This window comes from Lottia gigantea (genome assembly GCF_000327385.1).
Source record: "Lottia gigantea unplaced genomic scaffold LOTGIsca_12, whole genome shotgun sequence".
In the NCBI taxonomy this organism is placed as follows: Eukaryota; Metazoa; Mollusca; class Gastropoda; family Lottiidae; genus Lottia; species Lottia gigantea.
Genome location: NW_008707225.1, coordinates 1,627,955 through 1,652,115, shown reverse-complemented (window position 1 = coordinate 1,652,115; position 24,161 = coordinate 1,627,955). Strand labels below are relative to the sequence as shown.

At 32.3% G+C, this 24,161-nt stretch overlaps 2 protein-coding genes across 2 annotated transcripts; both read left to right on the top strand.

Annotated features, from left to right (window-relative positions):
- Window positions 1–3,678: 3,678 nt before the first annotated feature.
- LOTGIDRAFT_230388 (hypothetical protein) lies at window positions 3,679–16,355 on the top strand (the record flags this gene model as incomplete). The annotated part of the gene is made up of 9 exons (XM_009048111.1): window positions 3,679–3,747; window positions 12,030–12,081; window positions 12,221–12,297; window positions 12,667–12,805; window positions 13,025–13,363; window positions 13,533–13,630; window positions 13,804–13,898; window positions 14,103–14,142; window positions 15,600–16,355. The coding sequence occupies 8 exons, from the start codon at window positions 3,679–3,681 to the stop codon at window positions 14,131–14,133; spliced, it is 900 nt and encodes a 299-aa protein (XP_009046359.1). The 3' UTR covers window positions 14,134–14,142; window positions 15,600–16,355.
- A 2,672-nt stretch (window positions 16,356–19,027) lies between these two features.
- On the top strand, window positions 19,028–23,305 carry LOTGIDRAFT_156841 (hypothetical protein; the record flags this gene model as incomplete). The annotated part of the gene is made up of 9 exons (XM_009048110.1): window positions 19,028–19,187; window positions 20,484–20,500; window positions 20,886–20,972; window positions 21,244–21,423; window positions 21,598–21,699; window positions 21,960–22,064; window positions 22,382–22,519; window positions 22,898–22,990; window positions 23,204–23,305. The coding sequence occupies 9 exons, from the start codon at window positions 19,028–19,030 to the stop codon at window positions 23,303–23,305; spliced, it is 984 nt and encodes a 327-aa protein (XP_009046358.1).
- Between the last annotated feature and the right edge of the window lie 856 nt (window positions 23,306–24,161).

The window sequence follows — 24,161 nt, the reverse complement described above, 5'->3', positions numbered from 1 at the left end:
TCTTAAAATTACGTATTCAGACCTCACCCAGCTTGCTGAAGGGTAAGTATAGGCCCCTCCCTAGTTTTATTAGACGATATGTTTTTATCTGACACTCACGCGTCAAACAGCAATTACAAACAGTTGTAGCCTACCTAACGGCCAACTTCACCAACTACCAGTCCTACAATTTCGCCTGCTACCAGTGCTATAACTTCACCTGCTACTAGTCCTGCAACTTCGCCAACTACCAGTCCCACAAATTCGCCAATTACCAGTCCTACAACTTCATCTACTACCAGTCCTACAACTTCGCCATCTACTAGTCCTCTAAATTCCCCTACTACTAGTCCTCTAAATTCCCCTACTACCAGTCCGACAACTTCGCCAACTACCAGTCCTACAATATCACCTACTGCCAGTCCTAAATTCCCCTATTACCAGTCCTACAACTTCCCCTACTACCAGTCCTACAACTTCACCTGCTACCAATCCAACAACCTCTCCTGCTACCAGCGCTACAACGTTTCCTACTACCAGTCCCACAACTTCACCAACTACCAATCTTACAACTTCATCAACTACCAGTCCTACAACTTCATCAACTACCAGTCCTACAACTTCACCAACTACCAGTCCTACAACTTCACTAACTACAAGCCTTACAACTTCGCCTACTACCAGTCCAACAACTTCGCCATCTGCTAGTCCTATCCTACTACCAGCCCCAAAACTTCTCCTACCACCAGTCCTACAACCTCACCTGCTACCAGAACTACAACCTCTCCTACTACAATTCATACAGCTTCTCCTACTACCAGTCCTACAACTTCACCAACTACCAGTCCTCCAACTTAGCAAACTACCAGTCCTACAACTGCACCTACTATCAGTCCAACAACTTCGCCATTTGCTAGTCCTATAACTTCTCCTACTACCAGCCCTAAAACTTCTCCTACCACCAGTCCTACAACCTCACCTGCTACCAGTCCAGCTACTTATCCTGCTACCAGCACTACAACTTTTCCTACTACCAGTCCCACAACTTCACCTTCTACCAGTCCAACAACGTCTCCTGCTACTAGCGCTACAACTTCACCTACTACCAGTCCTACAACTTTTCCGACTACAAGTCCTACAACTTCACATACTACCAGTCCTACAACTTCTCCTACTACCAGTCCTACAACTTCACCTACTACCAGTCCTACAACTTCACCTACTACCAGTTCTACAACTTCACCAACTACCAGTCTTACAACTTCACCAACTACCAGTCCTACAACTTCTCCAACTACCAGCCCTACAACTTCAACAACTACCAGTGCCACAATGTCACCAACTACCAGTCCTACAACTTCAACAACTATCAGTGCCTCAATGTCACCAACTACCAGTCCTACAACTTCTCCTACTACCAGTCCTACAACTTCTCCGACTACAAGTCCTACAACTTCACCTACTACCAGTCCTACAACTTCACCAACTACCAGTCCTACAACTTTACCAACTACCAGTCCTACGACTTCATCTACTACCAGTCCTACAACTTCTCCTACTACCAGTCCTACAACTTCACCTACTACCAGTCCTACAACTTCTCCTACTACCAGTCCTACAACTTTACCAACTACCAGTCCTACGACTTCACCTACTACTAGTCCTATAACTTCACCCACTACTAGTACTATAACTTCACCTACTACCAGCCCTACAACTTCACCCACTACCAGTCCTACAACTTCTCCGATAACCAGTTGAACAACATCTCGACCAATAGGTACGTTAGTCAATATTTCTGACATAATTCTTATAAAAGAAAGCTTTTTTAGAACTATTATTAGTGGTGTGCTTAAAGACTTATATTTTTTGTGTTGAATAATAACTATTTTATAGTTGTTGATGTAATCTAGATCACAAATGGAATGTGCTATATTTTTTGTTGACTGTAAACTAAAAACTACTTAAAAAATAACAAACAAAAATGTCTATAGTAGGTTATTCATTAATTTTGATATCCATTGTTAGACACTGAAATTGAAAGATAAAGTAAAACAAAGCATAATTCTTGCAAACAATTAAACATCTAAGAATAAGTGATGACTCGATGATTCTGCCGATGTAATATTAACAAGTCTCCATTTGATGCATGTTGCATGATATAACATATAATTTAATGTTAAAAATATTTAGAATTTTCCATGAATTTTAAAGGGCTATCACTTACGTAAGACCTGCCTCAGATGGCAACTTTTGTTTTGTAATTTTATATTGAAATTTTAAATTGTTCAAGTGACTGCGACGTTATAGGTGGTACAAAAGATTGCACCCAAGTGGCGAAGATGAAAAAAATTCAAATTGCAGTAGGTACTGCATGGTATATTAAATCCATATAAGAATCTTATAATGTATATCTGTCGTGGCTCAAAGGAAGTTTGGTCATGTCCTGTCTTGCAAGCTTTCCCCGGCATGGTCATGATTGCGGTGATATTAAGTATATATGGGACATTAGGTAACTGAATAATCTCGAGAGCAATAGTCATGCTGAGCACCGTTAAAATGTGTGTATTGATGAAATATACGATTTATAGGCTGATCTTATAGTTTTTACTGAATATATTTCTTATCTTTAAGATGGATGTACAGCCGGCATGTTTAAATGTATAAACGAGTCGATTGACGTTATGACGGAATCACTGACGTGAGTGGAGAACTCATTGACGGAGTGACGGACTCACTGACGGAGTGACGGGTGAGGTAGAACTGATTGGTAAAAACAGCCATCAATATATGTAATGGTATAGCTGATTGTGCTAATGGCTTTGATGAAAATACAAGTATATGCACACCAAATTCATAACAGAGTGGGAAACATTTTTCATCCAAATTCATCATTCAATATGTTTCGACATACAAGGGCTATCGAGTTTTTGGATATTTTCGATACATAATCAATGCTCCGAAGTGAGAATTTCAAGGGAGGTAATATTGTAAGAAAATGTTTTTTCAATCAGAAAGAACGAAACCCTCCGCCAATTTTTTTATTGATGGTTTTGTTGATTGTGTATATAATTTTTATTTTTTTGGAATGTAATGCATTTTCAACCGCTCCCCCTCGCAACCCCGAAAGCAAGTTCTTATAACTATTACTATCTCACTACTACAGACATAACTGCGCCAATTTCATGTCCTCAGTGCATATTGGTAAACGCATTTTAAATCTCGATGTCCAACACAAATCAATGTACATGTATTTATTAGACATTAAGGTAAAATGACATCGATATCGTGGCATTCGTAACGTATACAATTTCCCCTTCATTGTAAAATACGGCGCATAAAAGTAGGAATTAAAACTTCATTTAAATTTATTTCATTTTTTTAAAGAAAAATCTGCTTATCGTCTGCATACGAAGTCTCACTGATCTAATCTATCTTCGTTTATTGTGGTGTACATTACATTCTTTTCATAAACTACGTGGTCCCTTTTAGATATGTAATATATTATATACTAAATATACAAAGAATGACTGTTATTATTCTACCCTTTCGCCCTTTCAATCTGAATGGATCAGACCAATGAATGTGTGTAGAGTATGTCGCTAGAGAACGAACATAACAATTCTTTTTAATGTGACAAGAGAGAGTGTGTCTTTAGAGAAGCCTTTAAGGGCTTCGTTGCCCATATAAACAGACAAAATGGCGGCCACAGATAGTGATTCCATGCATGATAGCATGACCAGATTACGTATGAAGATGGTCCAGCAGGTAAATAAAATAATATTCAGTAGAAAGTAGATTTTATTAGCTTTATAATGATATAAGTAAAATTCTGATAGATCAAGTTATAGCCATGGTAACACCACTCCCACATACCGTTGGTTTAAAGGGGTGTTCCTTCATTATTAATAGGCAATAATCAAGACAATTCGAATGGATCTTTGGATTTGAGAGGCCACGAATAAGGGTAATATTCCTAAGAGATAGAATTGTCCTATGGAGGTATCGCTGAATATAACTCTGAACATCGATGAATCGGTCAATGGCCATGGTATATAAACATCTTCATTAATGCCACATTTAATTCGTTGTTAAAAATAGTTTCTTAATCCAACTCAGAAAGATAAAACATGAAGTTGTATTGACACACAAATGAAATAACAGTGGATAAATTATAGTGTAAGAAAGCAATTCAACATGGAGATGTTGACAGGCAATAGTTATTGATATCTTTCTAATAATCTATAACTAATTACTAGTCATTATTATTCATGTCTTCTCCGATAATCTTCAACATTGACCGTTATTGAGATACATTAAAATTAATCATTAAACACGTCCACAGCACTTTAATTCACATTGAACTTCTTGTACCAGTTTATCTGCTGCTTCTATTGGTATTGGTACTTTTTCTGCAATGGTTTAATACAGAACTATTAAAAACACAAAATAATCAACAAAGTCATTGAACTTTCAACGCCTGTAGTATTATTCAGGTGTTCCCGAAGAGCTGGTAACCTATAGTCCTTTTCACCAAGGTACTTTTTGTAATGGAGCTCATATTCAATGAAGTTTTTTTTTAACTTGGACTCAGAACTTGGTTTAAACAATATTTTATTTCTATATTAAATGAAATTTTTACAGAAAATAAGTAAGGTTTCGGAAACAAGCCGAAGATTATGCTAATCCAGCACCTAAGACTCAGACCTTAAGACTAATTGGTTGTCATCGGCGTATTGATGCCCCCGAACATACATATTGCTTGCAAGGATGATGAGTTGACAAACCGGGTAGGTCCGTTGCTACAGGGATAAAGGTTGGGGGGGGGGGGGGGGATACCCCGGATGCCCCCGAACATACACGATTTATATTAAGATTCACGTTTACACAATCAATCAGACAAAAGACGTGTTCAACGACCACCTATCTTACCAAAACTGTTTCTGTTCATAACTGAAGCATCGTCATAGAGAATGGAAATAATGTATCCAGTTTCATTGAAATTAGACCGTTGTAATATTGCTAATCATTGTAAGAGATCTACACTAATCCAAGAAGTATATATTGACGAGTATTTCTTCCTATGCCCTCTTAAACGTTCGTCAAATTAACCCTTTGACCTAACCGGATAAACACTGTGTCACAAAATGCCAGTGAGAGAATATAAATTCGATTGGTTAAAGAAGACTAGTTAGGCCAAAAGGTTAATTTTCCGAACATTGAAAAGGGCTGTCGTTAGACCCTATAACTGAAGTGGATATATTAAAAATAAAAACTTATGATAAAACCGATTGAAAGCTTGATCTAATTTGAGATGTATGGCGAAAAAAAAATCGCGAAATTTAATTAACATTGAGGGATATCTACGATAAAAATATTTTGACTGTAACGCCTATATTTTGCGGCCCACCTCTCTAAACAAATATTTTATAAACACCACTGATTTCATGTTATATGTTTCCCAATTCATATGAAAAGGAAATCAAACAAACAAATCATTTGATTTCATTATAATGTACGGTGCAACCATGACCACGGCACATAAAATAAGATTAAAGTGTCTTTATAAAATTCCAATAAAAAAATTTCTTATGCATTTGGAAATTTTACCATTTTATTGCTTTGATTTTTTTGTATATCAGCTTTTGACAACTTTGTTTGATCTGATTTTTTTTTTTGGACTCTTTTCTGTTCCTGAATCAATTCATTTCTGTTTACAACTATTTTGTTTCGATCTCTTTAAAGTACTAGTTTCCAACTTCTCTACAATCAACCAGTTTACGTCTTCTCTATAGCTTACTGGTTTAATATAATCTTCTAGTTTACATCTTCTCTATAATGTACTAGTTTACACCTTCTCTACAATAAACTAGTTTACATCATCTCAATAATCTACTAGTTTACATCTTCTCTACAATCTACTAGTTTACACCTTCTGTACAATCTACTAGTTTATATCTTCTCAATAATCTACTCGTTTACATCTTCTCTTTAGCTTACTGGTTTAATATAATCTTCTAGTTTACATCTTCTCTATAATGTACTAGTTTACATCTTCTCTACAATAAACTAGTTTACATCTTCTCAATAATCTACTAGTTTACATCATCTCTATAAACTACAAGTTTACATCTTCTCTATAATCTACTAGTTTACATCTTCTCTATAATCTACTAGTTTACATCATCTCTACTATCTACTAGTTTACATCTTCTCTATAAACTACAAGTTTACATCTTCTCAATAATCTACTAGTTTACATCTTCTCTACAATCTACTAGTTTACACCTTCTGTACAATCTACTAGTTTATATCTTCTCAATAATCTACTCGTTTACATCTTCTCTTTAGCTTACTGGTTTAATATAATCTTCTAGTTTACATCTTCTCTATAATGTACTAGTTTACATCTTCTCTACAATAAACTAGTTTACATCATCTCAATAATCTACTAGTTTACATCTTCTCTACAATCTACTAGTTTACACCTTCTGTACAATCTACTAGTTTATATCTTCTCAATAATCTACTCGTTTACATCTTCTCTTTAGCTTACTGGTTTAATATAATCTTCTAGTTTACATCTTCTCTATAATGTACTAGTTTACATCTTCTCTACAATAAACTAGTTTACATCTTCTCAATAATCTACTAGTTTACATCATCTCTATAAACTACAAGTTTACATCTTCTCTATAATCTACTAGTTTACATCTTCTCTATAATCTACTAGTTTACATCATCTCTACTATCTACTAGTTTACATCTTCTCTATAAACTACAAGTTTACATCTTCTCAATAATCTACTAGTTTACATCTTCTCTACAATCTACTAGTTTACACCTTCTCTACAATCTACTAGTTTACATCTTCTCTACAATCTACTAGTTTATATCTTCTCTATAATGTACTAGTTTACATCTTCTCTACAATCTACTAGTTTAAACCTTCTCTACTATCTATTAGTTTACACCTTCTCTATAATCTACTAGTTTACATCTTCACTATAATGTACTAGTTTACATCTTCTCAATAATCTACTCGTTTACATCTTCTCTTTAGCTTACAGGTTTAATATAATCTTCTAGTTTACACCTTCTCTACAATCTACTAGTTTACATCTTCTCTGCAATCTACTAGTTTACATCTTCTCTATAGCTTACTGGTTTACATCTTCTCTATTAACTACTAGTTAACATCTTCTCTATAATAAGCCAGTTTACTAGTTTACATCTTCTCTATAATCTACTAGTTTACATCTTCTCTATAATCTACTAGTTTACATCTTCTGTATAATAAACCAGTTTACTAGTTTACACCTTCTCCATAATCTACTAGTTTACATCTTCTCCATAATAAATCAGTTTACTAGTTTACATCTTCTCTATAGCTTACTGGTTTAATATAATCTTCTAGTTTACATCTTCTCTATAATGTACTAGTTTACACATTCTCTACAATCTACTAGTTTACGTCTTCTCTATAATCTACCAGTTTACACCTTCTCCATAATCTACTAGTTTACATCTTCTCCATAATAAATCAGTTTACTAGTTTACATCTTCTCTATAGCTTACTGGTTTAATATAATCTTCTAGTTTACATCTTCTCTATAATGTACTAGTTTACACATTCTCTACAATCTACTAGTTTACGTCTTCTCTATAATCTACCAGTTTACGTCTTCTCTATAATCTACTAGTTTACACTTTCTCTATAATCTACTAGTTTACATCTTCTCTATAATCTACTAGTTTACGTCTTTTCTATAATAAACCAGTTTACTAGTATACATCTTCTCTATAGCTTACTAGTTTAATATAATCTGTAAACTACAAGTTTACATCTTCTCTATAATCTACTAGGTTACATCTTCTCTATAATCTACTAGTTTACATCTTCTCTATCATTTACTAATTTTCATCTTCTCTATAATCTACTAGTTTACGTCTTCTCTATAATCTACTAGTTTACGTCTTCTCTATAATCTACTAGTTTACGTCTTGTCTATAATTTACTAATTTACATCTTTTCTATAATGTACTAGTTTACACCTTCTCTACAATCTACTAGTTTACATCTTCTCTATAATCTACTAGTTTACATCATCTCTACTATCTACTAGTTTACATCTTCTCTACAATCTACTAGTTTACATCATCTCTATAATCTACTAGTTTACATCTTCTCTGTAATCTACTAGTTTACATCTTCTCTACAATCTACTAGTTTACATCTTCTCTATAATCTACTAGTTTACATCATCTCTATAAACTACAAGTTTACATCTTCTCTACAATCTACTAGTTTACATCTTCTCTATAATCTACTAGTTTACATCTTCTCTACAATCTACTAGTTTACATCTTCTCTATAATCTACTAGTTTACATCATCTCTATAAACTACAAGTTTACATCTTCTCTACAATCTACTAGTTTACATCATCTCTATAAACTACAAGTTTACATCTTCTCTATAATCTACTAGTTTACATCTTCTCTACAATCTACTAGTTTACATCTTCACTATAATCTACTAGTTTATATCTTCTCAATAATCTACTAGTTTACATCTTCTCTACTATCTACTAGTTTACTTTTTCTGGATGATAATAAAGAAGTCACCCACTTTCCGGCATTGTGATAGTATGGAGCTGGGGTCACACTATTTATGTATATTTCTATTTTCTGTTCATAGATTATAGTAATTGCAATTACAATATTGATATGTATGTATTCAAACGATTTTGCAAAGTAAAATCCACTCTGAAACCCTTCACTGTAACAAATCGTTTATTGAAATATCAAGTAGCATTAAAGTCGAAATAGATAATTATATTTCATGTTGTCGAGTGGTGCTTGAAACAAGATTATCTATGAGTAATTTTACAACATAATCTTATTAAAATATAATATCTAAATGTATTATAGGTCTAAAAGAATATACAACATAATCTTGAACATTTTATAAACGACAAAACATCATGCTAATTAATAGTGCTAATTGGACTAAAAATAACATCACGAACGCAAAATATATCGCAGGACATCATAGATTTGATTTGAACATAACATCTTGAACATAGAGGGACAGGTATGCCAGTTTATTGACAAAACGTACCTTAGTCTCAGAAACTAGATTTTATTTAGCTAAGCTATTCAGTAATAATACTGTTCACAGCTCTCCGTCGAAACTTTTAGGTACTTCTGAAGAATTTTTTCAAAACCCCTGAAAATGGCGCACCTGTCCCCCTAAAATATTTTTAAAAAGTTATGCATTGATTTTGGTTTATGGAGTTTAGATAACCTATTAATTTCGTTATTAAACATTCAGTTATATATCAAGTATAATTTTTATATTGTAACAGATAATATGGTTTCAAGGATTGCGGTAAACATTTTGTTTGTATTGTGTTTAAGTAGTTATATATCATGGTATGACAAATCAAATCACTTCAAAATCGCAACATACGACTATAAGTGGGTTTCAGTATTTAATCTAAAGGGGAGTAACTATTAAACAGCAATGTTCTATCTTGTCTCGGCTTGTCATACTAAACGTTTGATATGATTCGACAATATGATCTATTGATTCTTCAAAAGACTTTCTATAAATTGTTAACACCTTTCAACAAATAGACTCTACCTTTCCTAACAACAATCATCAACAATACCGCGCCAGCACTTTTACTTAGACCAGCACTCCAATATGGAGACAGATATAGTGGATAGATTAAAACGGACTAAATTATTACAGCAGAGATATTAATTCTGTCATTTTAAAAACTTTGTGATATTCTGGTGCCAAGCTATCTTGTGACACTGCAGTGAAAGAATTTTTTTAACATTTTGGTGCCAAACATTTTTGAGACATTTTTTCTGTCAAACTTTTTGTGACTTCTCATATGTGTAGTGTTGTTCATGTACTTTTAACATTTTAACTGTGATCAATCTAAACCAACTTAAATTTAATTACTTTGTGTGGTTGTTTAATTAGAAGTGGTAAATATTGGTTTCAACTTCGTAAAAGGTAAGATGAAAAAAGGGGTATCAAGTTTTCCTTATCCGCAGTAAGTCGGAGGAAAATATTATTAAATTAGGGTCGTTGGGGTAAAGTGTATACTAAATACATCGTATAACTCTCTTATTATTTGACCAAAAGTATTGTTTTTTACAGATTGAGATTGTTTTTTCCTTATTGCGAAAGTAATAAATATATAGGTATATTGGTTTTGCCAGTAGGCTAATATCCATTGTGATAATGAGCGTCTCTGGGAAACAGTGAAAGAGATATAAGGAATGTTCATTGTTCATTTGGTGTTGCTATAAGATACAATCTTAGTTACCTACAGGTCCCTTTTTATTGTGACGATATGCAAATATCTGGAACATGAACATGAATTTCATATTATCTTGCTTCATAGTTTAATAAATGAAAAGAAAGAACAAAATAAATTTCATTTTACTAATCAGAAATTTTTCCATGGACTGACATTATTAGTTTTGAAGCTTTGAATCTATACACATTTGGTGCAATTAACACCATAGCCCACATTATTTATAAAAAAAACCAGTTACTTGTAGTTTTCCAAAGACAAGCGAGCTAATGAAAAATCAGAAAGTCGATTGTAAATTTATATAAAGATACCTAGATTATGACATCAATTGTATATTACTTAAGGTATACTTGTATTAAGCAACTATTGTAGATTTATAACGACATTAGAACTATGACATATTTTAAAAGTGGATTGTAGATTTATAAAGATTCCTAGATTAAGCCATTTAGATAGATTTATAACAATATTTTGATTGTTATATGTAATGTGGATTATTAAGGTTTCTCAGGTTATGCCATCAGTAATTGCAGTTTTATAACATAACTTGTTTTGAATTAATAACTATAAAAATAACATCACAGATTTGTAAAGGCAAAGATACATAGATAATGTTATATTAAGACTTCCAAATGGTATAGATAATAAAACAGAAACTTAAAACGTTGTTAAAAAAAAACGAACTGCGATTTCCAACGACAGTTACAATAAAGATACCATTTCTTATTTTCAAAATAACAACTATAATGATATTTCTCAACTTTTAAAATAACAACTGTTATTCACATAATTACAACTACTATTAAGATAACAACTAAAAAGATAACAATTATTTACAAGATAACAGCTGTTACTAACAAGAAAACAGCTATAAAGATAACCTTTACAATAAAGCTAACAACTGTCACTATAAAGATAACAACTGTTACTAAAAAGATGACAACTGTTAATATACAGAAAAACGACTGTCACAATATTAATAGCACCTGTTACTAATTCTAGCTGATGTGCACCAGATAGACATTCGTTATTAAAAAGTGCATAGCATCAAACGATAACTTAACAACTATAATATTATAAGGACATTATTTCTACAGTGTGTAATGACAAAATTTCATTATAATATTACGAACTACACGTTGAATTATACAGTAAGCTTATAAATAGGATTTTTTTTTCATTTATAAATATCTATGCAAATACTAAATGACTTGAATAAAGAAGTGTTTATAATATATCTGCAAATGTTTGCTCCATAGCAATACAATATATCAATCATTATAGTCATACCCAATTCTTTTATTAGCCCCTTTCAATAATAAACGATCCTTTTCTGAATGGGGAGACTTTTGTTAGGGTAAAAGCTATTCATTATATCTATTATTTGTTTAAAATGAGATAGGCCCCTATTATTCCGGTCGTTATGACGATTCCCTTGTTGATAGGACGGTCAGTCGAGAACCATCCGACATTTTAATTCGAAAGTAACTTGTTAATTGCTTAAAAATGTTAAAATAGGAGAATATAATGTAAAGGGATACACAAAAGGTAATTACAGTTGTTATTTATTTTTAAAAGAAAAGTTTCAGAGTTTCATGGGGAAGTTTTCCGAAATTGGAAGCGATAATGGTCATAGGCTATACTATGGCGGCCATGACACCTTCTGATATCAAAACCAAAATTTTAACTTTTTTTTTTTTTTTTTTTTCAGAAAATAGCAAATGAGAGAGATAAATTAGATCAAAGACCGGATACAGTTTCAAGTAAGTTTAATAAAAATCTTCTCTCGACCAATTCCAGGTGATAATTGTATTAGTTTAAAAATGTCATAGATCTTGTTAATACATGAACAATATAGATGATGTTTTACATGGTGCTCTAATGGAATGGTTTATTTTTCAGCCGATCACGATGTAGAACATCAGTTAAAACTTCAACATGCAGTTTTTAGACGTCAAGAACTACTAGATAGAATTAGGGTAAGATATTATTTTATGATAAGTCCATCAAGTTGAACTGGAACAATGGTGTTTTTTTTTCAATGTTTTTACCTATCATTACCTTCAACATTTACATTTTGTCAATTTTCTGGATGTTTATTTCGGCAATATGCCACTTACCTTCAAACTACATTTATCACTTGTTATTTGACAATATCTGACATGAATCTTTGACAATATTCCATTGTTTGAACAACATTCCTATGGCTGTTTTTTGGCATTTAGCTTGAACATTAGGAAAATTATATTTATTGATACAATAAGATTTTCGACAATATTGTTCATTAACACATTCTCCTGCTTTTGTGTCCTAAAAATGATGGACATTAATTTAACTTGTATTTTCAGCAAGAACAATTAAATCGTCCACGTACAGAAAGTCCTCGTAGAAGATTTACCCCATCACCTATTTTATTACCTCCTCCTACACGACGATCTCTACCAGATATCAGTCGTAGTATAGTAATTAAAGATAATAGGGGGACAAGTGAGTAATTTATATCTTTTATATCTGGTCTTGTTTTTTTTCAGACAATTTTTGTCAAAAACAAATATCTGGATAATCGCTTTGTATTCGTTACATATGAAAATCCATTTCATTACGTCAGTTGACTTGACAACTAAAAGCTTGTGTTCTTATTAACAAGTTTTTGATTTTTATCACGTACTTGATATATTTTCAATGTTAACATTCCTATCATTTCAGACAATATGTCCCAAGTGAAACACGTGATAGAGCACAGAGGTCAAGATTCCTTCAGGCCCTATTATTTACCCCCAATTCAGCAACCGTTTTTTCCTTCACAAATACCTGCCGCAATGGCTCCCCCACCACAGGTGATACAACAGCCTGCTCCACAGGTGATACAACAAGCACCACCACAGATAATACAACAAGCACCACCTATAGTACATGCTCCACCACCAATAGTTCAATCAATGCCAGCAATGCCAGCAGTCCATACGAGTCCTATAATAAATCATCATGTAGAACCTCTCCACCACAGTCATTGTGGTAGTCCTAATAAATGGTTCAATAAAGGAGGTAAGTCTGTGGTATAATTCTATGACTTTACCTGAAACAGTTCATGCTGTGTGGATGTCCAATCATATTATGAACTGTTTAAGACCTTTAAAGAACACACGATGTTGTTGAAGTTGGTTCTTTTCATTAAGGTTATACGCAAAGGCATTTCTGATGATCTATGTTTCAGATTTTATGGATATGATGATGATGCAGAATGCACAGATGCACCACATGGCAATGCAACAGTTAATGATAAAAAGTTTAGGTGGAGCACCAGGTGGCTCGGTGAGTAGAACATTGACACATTAAGCTTACTGACTGCCAAGAATGGAAACTTAACCCTGCTTGTGTCCACAGCTTCTGTCGATGTATTTGTTATTCTCTATACTGGAATATCGACTGAATCAGTGACGTCATTTGCTAAGTATTGAAACATTCTCTATGTGTTTTCAATCCAGGAACGAGTTCAACATCATCATTATCCTCAAACAGCACCAGCTGCACCACAGATGTACCATCATTCCTTACCGCAGATGGGTTTCGGAATGGACATGTGAGTTTTACAGACGTTTATCTTTTATTGACTTGCGCTTCTTTACATTATGAAGGAATCCTTGTGAAAAATAAATTGTGCAACTTACACTGAACATTGGATGAAAGTTAATCCAGTTTTAAGGGAACATTGATCAAAGAAAAGAGCCGTGTGAATATTTAAAGCTATATCTGATCAATCTTTTATTTTATTTCATATAATCAGGGGCGGCTATGGACGAGGTGAGTACTACTAGTAATAAAAAGTGAGTATCTTCTATCCTTTCTCATTCCCATTACGAAAGTACTGTGAGATACTTTAAGACGAATATTGTAGTCAGCTTTGACCTAGACAATAAAGTTCTAAATTCACTCATTTCGTGTTTATCATCTCATGTTTCGATTGCGGTTAAATTTCATTTTCGCAGGAAGAAACTATGTAATCTCACAGTACTTCACAACATACTCTTGATTGTTGAAATTGATGTTTTGTGCAAATCTATCCAAATTCCATAAACAAAGATTAGGACCAAATTACTTAAATAATTCCAAAACTGGCCCCTCTGTGAAAGGAAGAGATACTGCTTTCTGCTTATTAAAACATACAAAAAAACCCAGAAAAAACAAATAATTACAAAGGAATTGTTGATCCGTCCATTTGCATTTTCTTTCATTACAGTAATAAGACGACGAGTCTATACTAAACCTGCCGATGACATTAAGGACATAGGGTAGGACAACCCAACACTTGCACGATCACAATATATTCAGCCCTACTCTGGCACATTATTAAACCTCCAAGAGCACCCAAGACACCATTCTTTTATCATTGACTTCACTTGATATGATTTTTTTCATATCAATTCACTTCATATCATGTTCCCTTTTTGATTTCGTGTAATACGTTTCCCTGCTGTCTTTCTTGATATCATGTTCTCTGTGTGACTTCACTTGATGTCATGTTCTCTCTATGACTTCACATCACTCTATTGTATTTCTTGATATCGTGTTCTCTCTATACTACTAAATATTGTGTTCTCTCTATTTATCTTTGTTTAATATTATGCTTTTTCAATTGACTTAGTATCATGTCTGCTACACTTCATATCATGTTCTCTGTATGGCGTCATCTAGTATCATCTTATCACTCTGGCGTTTCTTTCATGTTCTCACTTTCTCACTTCACTTAATATCATGTTCTATCTTTATTAATTTACTTTATAAAATATTATCCCACTGATTCACTTGATATCATGTTCCCTCTATGACTTTACTTGGTTTTATGTTCTGTTCTCCTTATTGCTTCACTTAATATGGGCACGGTTAGTAAATTATTTAACTTGGTAACAAAAAAACAAAAACAAAAAAAAACACAGCGTTACACACCTATGCACTCGTATCCTATGCACGTTTCCCTAGATTGACCCAAAACATTATTATTAGTATTAGTATTATTAGTCAATATATCCCAATATTTGGCACTTAAGCAGAAATATTGTATTCTTTCCTTCCACACACCTTTCTTGGAAAAGTGCCCTTCCTTAAAATTATCGAATTTTTACCACGTCAAATTTCAAGCCTAACGATTTATTTATTAATTTATATAAATGATTATTTTGATCAATATCGATGCATGTGATTTCAATATCAAAACATTGGGAAATTGTCAAAAATAATAAGAAATGTGATTAAATACTATAGGGATAATTTCTTTGTGTTACAGCGGATTGGTCTCGTAGTAATTACAATGTAAGAGGAGGAGGAGGTGGTAGTGGAAGTGCTGTTTATTATGATGATGGATCAAATTATTATGTTTATCATTGATCAACATCATAACCATAGTGATATAAACAATCATGTTACCATAACAACCTGAATTACTATTAGAGACCAGTAATTTTGAAGAATGGACTACAATAAAATGGAATGAATATAACACCTATTTTTAGAGGTGTATTAAAGTTGTAATGTTAAATGTTGTGCCAAGCTTAATTTATTGTTTCCATCCTAATAACATCCAATTTATGTGATAAAATCTTACTAGTGTATTACAATCTCGTCAAACTGTAAAATAGAGTTATTATTTTTTAAATTATTATTTTAATCTTAATTATTTTGTAATATATAAATTTTAAATCTTTATAAATATCCATTTTTGGGGGGTACTATTCTAAATTCCGGGAATTATAAATTGATCATTTTAAAGAAAAACAATCTGTTGCCTATGTAGTGTCTTTAGTGCAATAGTTTTCTTAGTTTCTTTACACTATCAACTGTATAAGTCAATATTTCACTCTATAACAAAATTTGTATTTAAAATTGAATAAAGGTTTGTATGGCATTTTATATTTTGGCATAAACTTCTCTCAAATTCCAATCCTTCAAGCTATCTGTGATATTTAGGTTTCTTTTCATTATTGTATATATTACACTTATTATTTTCTTATATTTATAATAAAATATTGTTTATATAAACAATAAGAACTGCATTATTCAATTTATATTTGATAATCTTAATTTAAAGTTTCTCTCATACTGTGTGCCATGTCTTTAGTTTATAATTGTAACTATAATAATAGAAATTATATATTACTTTTATTTATTCTTAACAATAAGTAAGCTTGGCACAACAAAACATTATTTCTGTATATTAATTTAAATATAAAGAAATTCAAAATAGAAAATCTAAATGAGAGAAACTTTTAATTCAGGTTGTCAAATGGTACATGAACTTCCACCCTTGCCACGCCTTTTCGCATCTCCCATAAACTTTTCTATGGCACTGGGAAGCGGATTTATCTCAATGAGGTGCTGAAACTCAGAATGCTAAATTTCATTCTATTTCATGTGTGAACCTTTCGAAACAGATAAATAAGACTTTAATGTTTGGTTGTAAATTTGGACTTGGTAGTCCAACATTCAAATCAATGTGTACAGGCAATTTACTCTTAATCCAAAACATCTGCAATCCTTCAATGCATATAAATTCATATCCAATTATATTCCATAATATGCGATCTATATTTAATCACATTCTTAAATTCTGTCAACAAGGATGTAAATGTTTCGTATTACTCTCCCAATGGATTGTTTATACTCTTATCAAAAGGCAGATTAATTCATCATTAATCAGAACCTTAACATGATATGCTGAAAACATTTACACTAACTGACACGATATTTGCACAAGACATCAAAAATGGGAATGTTCTCGTATAGTTATTCAACGACACCTATTATCATTTAGGAACAGTTTCAAGAAAGGGAATTTCAGGTTGTCAAAGTCGACAAATGTTCTATAGTCTACTTTTTACCTGATAATTACATCTATAATGTACTATTTGACATGTTCCGGATGTGAAGAGGTATCGTTGAATGACCATAAAACATATACACATTGTTAAATTCCATTACACCTTTAAGCTAGTTTGTCCGTGTATTCTACAAGCAGTTGTGAGATACAGAGCAATGCTGAGTAATCACAAAATAATCACTGTCATTTCCGAATCTCCTTTACTAATTCATTTATGATTAATTAAATTACAACCTACGCTTAATTTTCTGTATCTGGCAATATATTGTGTGGAGAGGGTATATTTTATTACAGGGTTAAATTATGGTAGAAGAAGATGGCGAACAGGAAGAAACACAGCACCAGTAGCAAGTACGTTAACATTTTATCCTGCCATTAATTTAATATTAGATATATTACCTCCCTTAGTTTAGAGAATCCAGGCGATCCTTTATGAGGGATTCAACCATAAAACAAAACCAGATTTCATAGGACACCATAGGGCTTCCAGACAATATTACAGAAGCGTCTACATTATACTAATTATTTAAAACGGTGATTAGTTCCGATAAAAAACAACATTTACATATCATAGTCCACAAGCATCATAAATGTTTGCTTATATCTATCCCATAATGCCAATATGGGAGGAATTTCGAGTTATCCCCCTTTGGTAAAAAAAGTTTAAAAATTCCAAACCCCTTAGTAAATACTAAGTAAAAGTTACAAGGTAAATCGATAAAATATTTTGTGCGCCGAAGCCTGAAATATTGTGTATCATTTCTATCGTATATGTCATGGCGGTTAATTATTTTGATATTTTGATAAAAAAAGAATCAAGACCCATGACTTAATTAAGGTAAGTTCTCGTTGCGACGTCACGCGTTAATGTCATGGCGCTGTTTCAGAAAATAATTTTTCAAAATTAGACCATGAATTGAAATTTTAACAAGATAATTGAAAGTGTTATCTGAAAAAATCACTGTATTTTCTAGACACCGCCATGACATAAACGTTAAGAATTTTATGCATTTTTTGTATACAGTATAATATCCTCATATATCACGAGAGATTTGGCTTTCATGGTTTCATTACGTACTATGATAATGTTCCAAAACCAATGTTTCTGTTGGATGTTAATAGATTCTTACCTAGACAGAATTTCAGATCGTAGGAAAGGAGTAGTCTAGTACCAAATATCCGAAAAAAATCGTAGTTGTTGCCAAGCTTCCCCATATTTTACTATTAGAACCTATGTGAATAGGTTTCTTGTGTATTGTACTTTTTATTATCCTACTTAACAGCTTACTGTCAGTGGTAGGCCTACAATATATTTCATATTACAAAATAGAACTAAATGTCACTATCTGTAATATTCATTATTATATATTTCAGATTCATTTTGGGATTTGATAAGGGCAAAATATTCGGGAAAAATAGAAGGATCGGAGAAACCAAAGATCAAAGGCTAATGTTTGTTTTGAATGTTGCTAACGTCTTGCGATTCCATGTGCCAAAGATTTATTGTTTTTTTTTAATTGTTCTAAAAGATAATCCTGAAGGCATCTTTAAATACATTTATTCAGAAAAGAAATATACATATTTTATCGTCTGAAAGTCTGGAATTTCAGGTGCTATTGACAATAATGATTAGGAGACAAACAGGTTATAATGATTAGACCAGCATTAGTGAGGCATCAGTCATAGGCAAATGTTGTTTATGTTTATGAACCATAAAGCAAACATTAGAAATGACCTGCGAAAGAACTCTTTCAAATGTGATAATCCTTAATTGCCGTGGTTCCCAACTTTTTCGTACCTTCGTTCTTCCCATTTTCTGCAATTTATAAAAAAAAAAAATGGTTTCCCCTAATAAAAACACAGTGGTGAATATTTCGATATTAAAAAGTGAATTTTTGGCATATAAATGTTTGAATTTTCCTGGAACTATAACACACTATTTAAAATTCTATAATGAACCGCGAGCGGTTTCGTTATTACCCCCAAGGGCTCATTCAGGTCAGAAATCAGCCATTATCAAACAACTATTGTTTCAAAGTATCTATTTCGTACAACCAAGATACTTGTGGCATTTTAGGAGACGGATGCAATTTTTTTTAACAAAGAATAGTTACTCCTAAAATCCAGTTCTGCAACATCGGGTATTCTGTAATGATGAGTATACCATCATTCGCTGTTTTATGTTTTATATGATTTTTTATAGTGAGATGGGACAATAAAACAACTTTTTAAGAAGGAAAAGTAATATTAGTTCTGATATGACTGTAGGGTTAGATTAGGAATTTATGCTTTTGTATTAAATGTTGTTTAATTTTAGAATATTGTTATGTATTATTATATCAAAATAAAATTTATAGATGTTGATCCAGGGGCTATTTAGCCAATATCGAACTACGCGGTAGTTTCTAGCAGTGGCTCAACTACCATAGGGAATAGTAGAACCAAGTCCACGGCCCCCACCCTTGGGGGAACCCCACTCACAGAAATTAGCATTAAATATAGACTGAAATCTTTAAATCTTCCATTAACAGGCATTAGATTAACTTACAGAGTGGTCTGAGATCACTCATCTCGTACAGCTCCTGCTTGGTTGTGCAACCTCAATTCCTTTCAAATACTGAGGATGTAGGTAAATTGGCCACAGTAAATTTGGTCAAACGGGAAATTGGCATTGGAAAATTGTCACATAATCATAACTTGGTTACATTACAGTAATACCCAAAGGAAAAGGTCCGATATAAATTGGTTCCTTGTGCAAACAGTACCATTTTAAACACTAATTACCCCGTCTAATCCGATTATGGAGTTTCAAATGATGCTAAATTTTACCTTTTCACAAAGCTATTTATACAGTGGTTTCGTTCTTGGATAATAGAAATTATCTACATGACGTCATTTGAGCATGTAAATAATTCCTAAACATAAAAGTTGTTTAGCCTAAAATCAAGATCTTCAGACACGCGTGGTTGTGTTATCATACTATAATTCTTAAACCATTTTTTAATCATTGAAAATCGATATTTGAAATGTTTACAGAGTTATCATCCATAATGACAAAATGATTTGATGTTGGTAAAGTTATAGAAACAATCGACATTCACTGTAAAAAAATTAATCAAGTATAGAAATAACGATGAATATGAGTTTAAAAAAAAAAAAAAAACTAAGACACTGTAGAACTGTCCATCAGCCCCTTGATAATATTGTGAGAGAAGAAAAAAAAAACAACACACCCATATAACTCTACTTTTCTGATAATTTTAATCATTTCACTTCGTATTTTTTGTTTTACAGTAAGAACAGATGATTCGGTAAGTAAATGTCAGTGGACTCATTATTTGTCATTTTCTTTGTTAAAAAGCTAGTAATTGGTCCAACAGACACATCAAAGGAACTAAAAAATGTGTTCTTTTTTGTGTTTGTGGTAGAAAAAACTCTCAATAACCTTTCTTCAGTTTTAAACTGAAATTTAATCCGTTTGTAATTGATACAGAATGAGTAAACAAGTTTCTAGTTTAATACCTATTTGACAATTAAAAGATTGCCTTTCTTTTGATTTAACTTATTGTGGTCACTGGTCAATCTCTTGAAGTGAAGGCATTGTATTCTTTACCTACTATGTGGAACTGGCCTCGAACGTTTTAACAACTCTATACAGTTTTATCAATTTCTATTATATTTAATCCTTCCTTTCAGAACTCTATGAATCGTCCAAGTAGTGTATTTTTATTTGGTATTATACTCAAAGAAATTGTTGCTGCTTTACACAGAATATACTTAAACGTAAGTGCAAGTGCTGGATGAGTATTTAAGTACAAGTCTATTATTCAATCTACAATGAAGACAATACCTGCTATTGTTTATGTAAATACACATTTGGAATTCAGCCTTTTGTTCAAGAAAGGCAACAATATTTACACTACAAGGCTCAAATATAATATATACATTCATTAATAGTGATGAATATTTTACTCATTTGATATTTGAAAGATTTAACACTAAGATCAGAAAGACATTGATAAATGGAATAACATATTCATAATTCTTATTTCAGCCCAATGGTAACATCTATCCAGTATTCAATGATATGATAGGACCTAACTCTTACAATCTGTCCTTACTCGTTAATGATAGAAGAGGTCGTATTGGTTTAGCCTCAAGAGACCAGTCAGCCATGTTACAAGTATTACAGTACATCATGGAAAATTTCACTTACCATATGACTGAAATTATGGTACGTTTCAGAGTCAGTTCGATTCAATTGTTCATTAACACTCAAGAAGGCACAGTTTTAGTATATCTACTATATAGCTACCTTTAATTTCATTGTCAGAATTGCATCATAATAGTTAAAATGTAATTCTAAGGATAAAATTATTAGTCATATATTATTTTCCTATTATTTCAGCCAGCAACAGGTGTTTTAGGAACACATCGTAAATCATCTGTATTCGAAATGATCAAAAACAACAAGAGATTTCCTGATGGTTATTTCTGGCAAATTGAGTTGGTAAATACAACTAATTTTATGTTTAATATCATTAAGAATTCGTGTCAATTTTCACTTGTGCTGAAAAGTTAAAATATGTTGCAAATCATGTCATACAACTGTGATGCTAAAATAGGAGAATGGTATTGAATGGCACCAAAGTTTTTTGGAAACAAAGGTCCGAATAATTCCAAATGAAGATGCTTCAAATTACCATGCAGAAATGCTCTGGATCACCTTCGATATAAGTATATCTAAGTAAAACTTGCTTCATTCAACAGGATCAGCTGCAGTTTAACGAGAGTGGCAAGTCATATAATATTGGTAATGATGAAGCATTCTTATTGTTAGTTGGCATCTTTATCTCGAGAAGTTTAATAACAACGGTGAGTCCTTACTCTCATTTTAAACCACCTACAATCTGTTTTATAAGTAATAAATAATAGTTGTAAGATATTCTTATGAAGTTCGGTATCAGGACAAAAACGTAATTCTTTAACTCCATTCTGGCCATATATAATTGTCATTAGTGTGCACACGATATTCAATAAGTGCAACTTAGCTGATGAGCTGTTGGTGCCTGGTGAAACACCCGAACCGCAAGTTACGAACTATCTATCGGACCTGTATCACAATATCAAATGAATGTGAAAGAAATGAAAAACATGGGTTAGATCTAATAATGTTAGTCTATGTTTTATAGCTATTATTAAAGCCTATAGATTATGGTTTATCGACCAGTACACTGCCAGATAATGCTGATGGTAATTTAAAAGTATTTGCTACTATTATGTTATTTCTGGTAAGAAGAGTATCTGTACCAAGAGGTCGACCGATGATGGTACGTAACATAGAATAGTCCCGTCTGACCTTGCTAGTTCATTGTTTTCACAGAATAATAGTGACCCTGTGACTATCAGCAAACATCACAAATGGTATCCGAGGTCCTTTTGAAAACATTAAAGTTCAATATCATACGAATGTCAAAGATTATTCATTTTTGACAGCGATAAACGGTTGTTAATTAACGAATTTAGAAAGTAAGTTTTTTTTTTAAGGATTGAAGACTTCGCCAGTAGGAAGTATATTCCAGACCGTATACACGATTCAACATACTATTTTCATCTTTTGGCTCCTAACATTTGCGAATTTTGTACGGTGTGGTGATTATTTTATAGATAGTGTGATTCTTAAAAAATACTTTTTGATATTGTTTCAGCCAATGCCAGGAGAGATTGTCAGATATGTTTATTCTGATGGAGAATTTAGAACTGTACATTTGAGGTTGAGAAGATCGTATGAATATTGTGAGGTAAATTTGATATTTATCCCATAAGACATCAGTTGGAGTATTTCTTGTATGAAACAACAATTTCTTGAGAGTTTTAATGGTATACATACAACCTCACCGCAAGACAATGACTACATAAATTTGGATGAGACAATGTTTAGTTAACTACTTAGAGAAACAAAAACTGGTTTGCTTTAATACTTTTATTTATTAAGTCTTATCGTATACTTTCAGAATTTATTGAGAGATTGGGGTCAAGAATATGTAAAGAGATTGAGAAATGCCATAACGTCTAATTCAACAAAGGCACCTAACAATCCTATTAAAAGAAATTAATTTTAAGATCGTGTTTCTTTCTGTTCGTCGTTTTCTTTTATCTATTGACAATGTTCCATGCCGAGCCACCTAATGCCATTATTTAGACACCTGTGCCAAAATCTGTGATAACGAATTATTTTATTAGTTAGTAAGACTTAGTTATTTTATGTTACATGATATCAATTGATATGTACCTCATTCGAAATTCATCAATGATGTACTGTAATGGAATAAGGTGAAATTATATTATATGTAAAATGTGTGACTTACGAAGTCGAAAACTTTAATGTAGCGTTGTTTGGTGAAATTCAGTATTGCATTCATTAAAAGTATGTTTTTCACTATTTGGAATACAAAGGTATTATACATAACTTCTTTGATTTTAAATAACTTTTAAAAATTGAATGTGCAAGATTGGTCAGACTGTCCTTAACTGATGTCTGGTTTAAGGCAGGGTGCTAATTTACTTTATAATTTCATCTTATTCCAGCGTTTTGTCATTTCTTTAGTCGTTATATTCGGTCAAATTTAGGCAAATGTAGAATCATAGCATTGGTATGGACCAAACGTAGGGATTGATGGTGGTTTCAGTTTTGTCTAAATCTGACCAACTCACGACTAACTAGTTATTAACGTAGTCATACAGTTTTATGTTGCGAGAAGAATGTTTGTAAAAAATTTACAAGACATTGGTTCCTCCGATATATGACGTTATTGAAAATTAAAGAGGCATCAACATGATATACTGCTAGCTTGTTATCTGTAATCTTATGCCTCTTTAACTTTCTATGTGTATGAAATTTTTTCTGTCTCTTTTCTTTTCACTAGGAACTGTTTATAGAATAAAGTATCATTTTGAAATAAGAGCAACTAT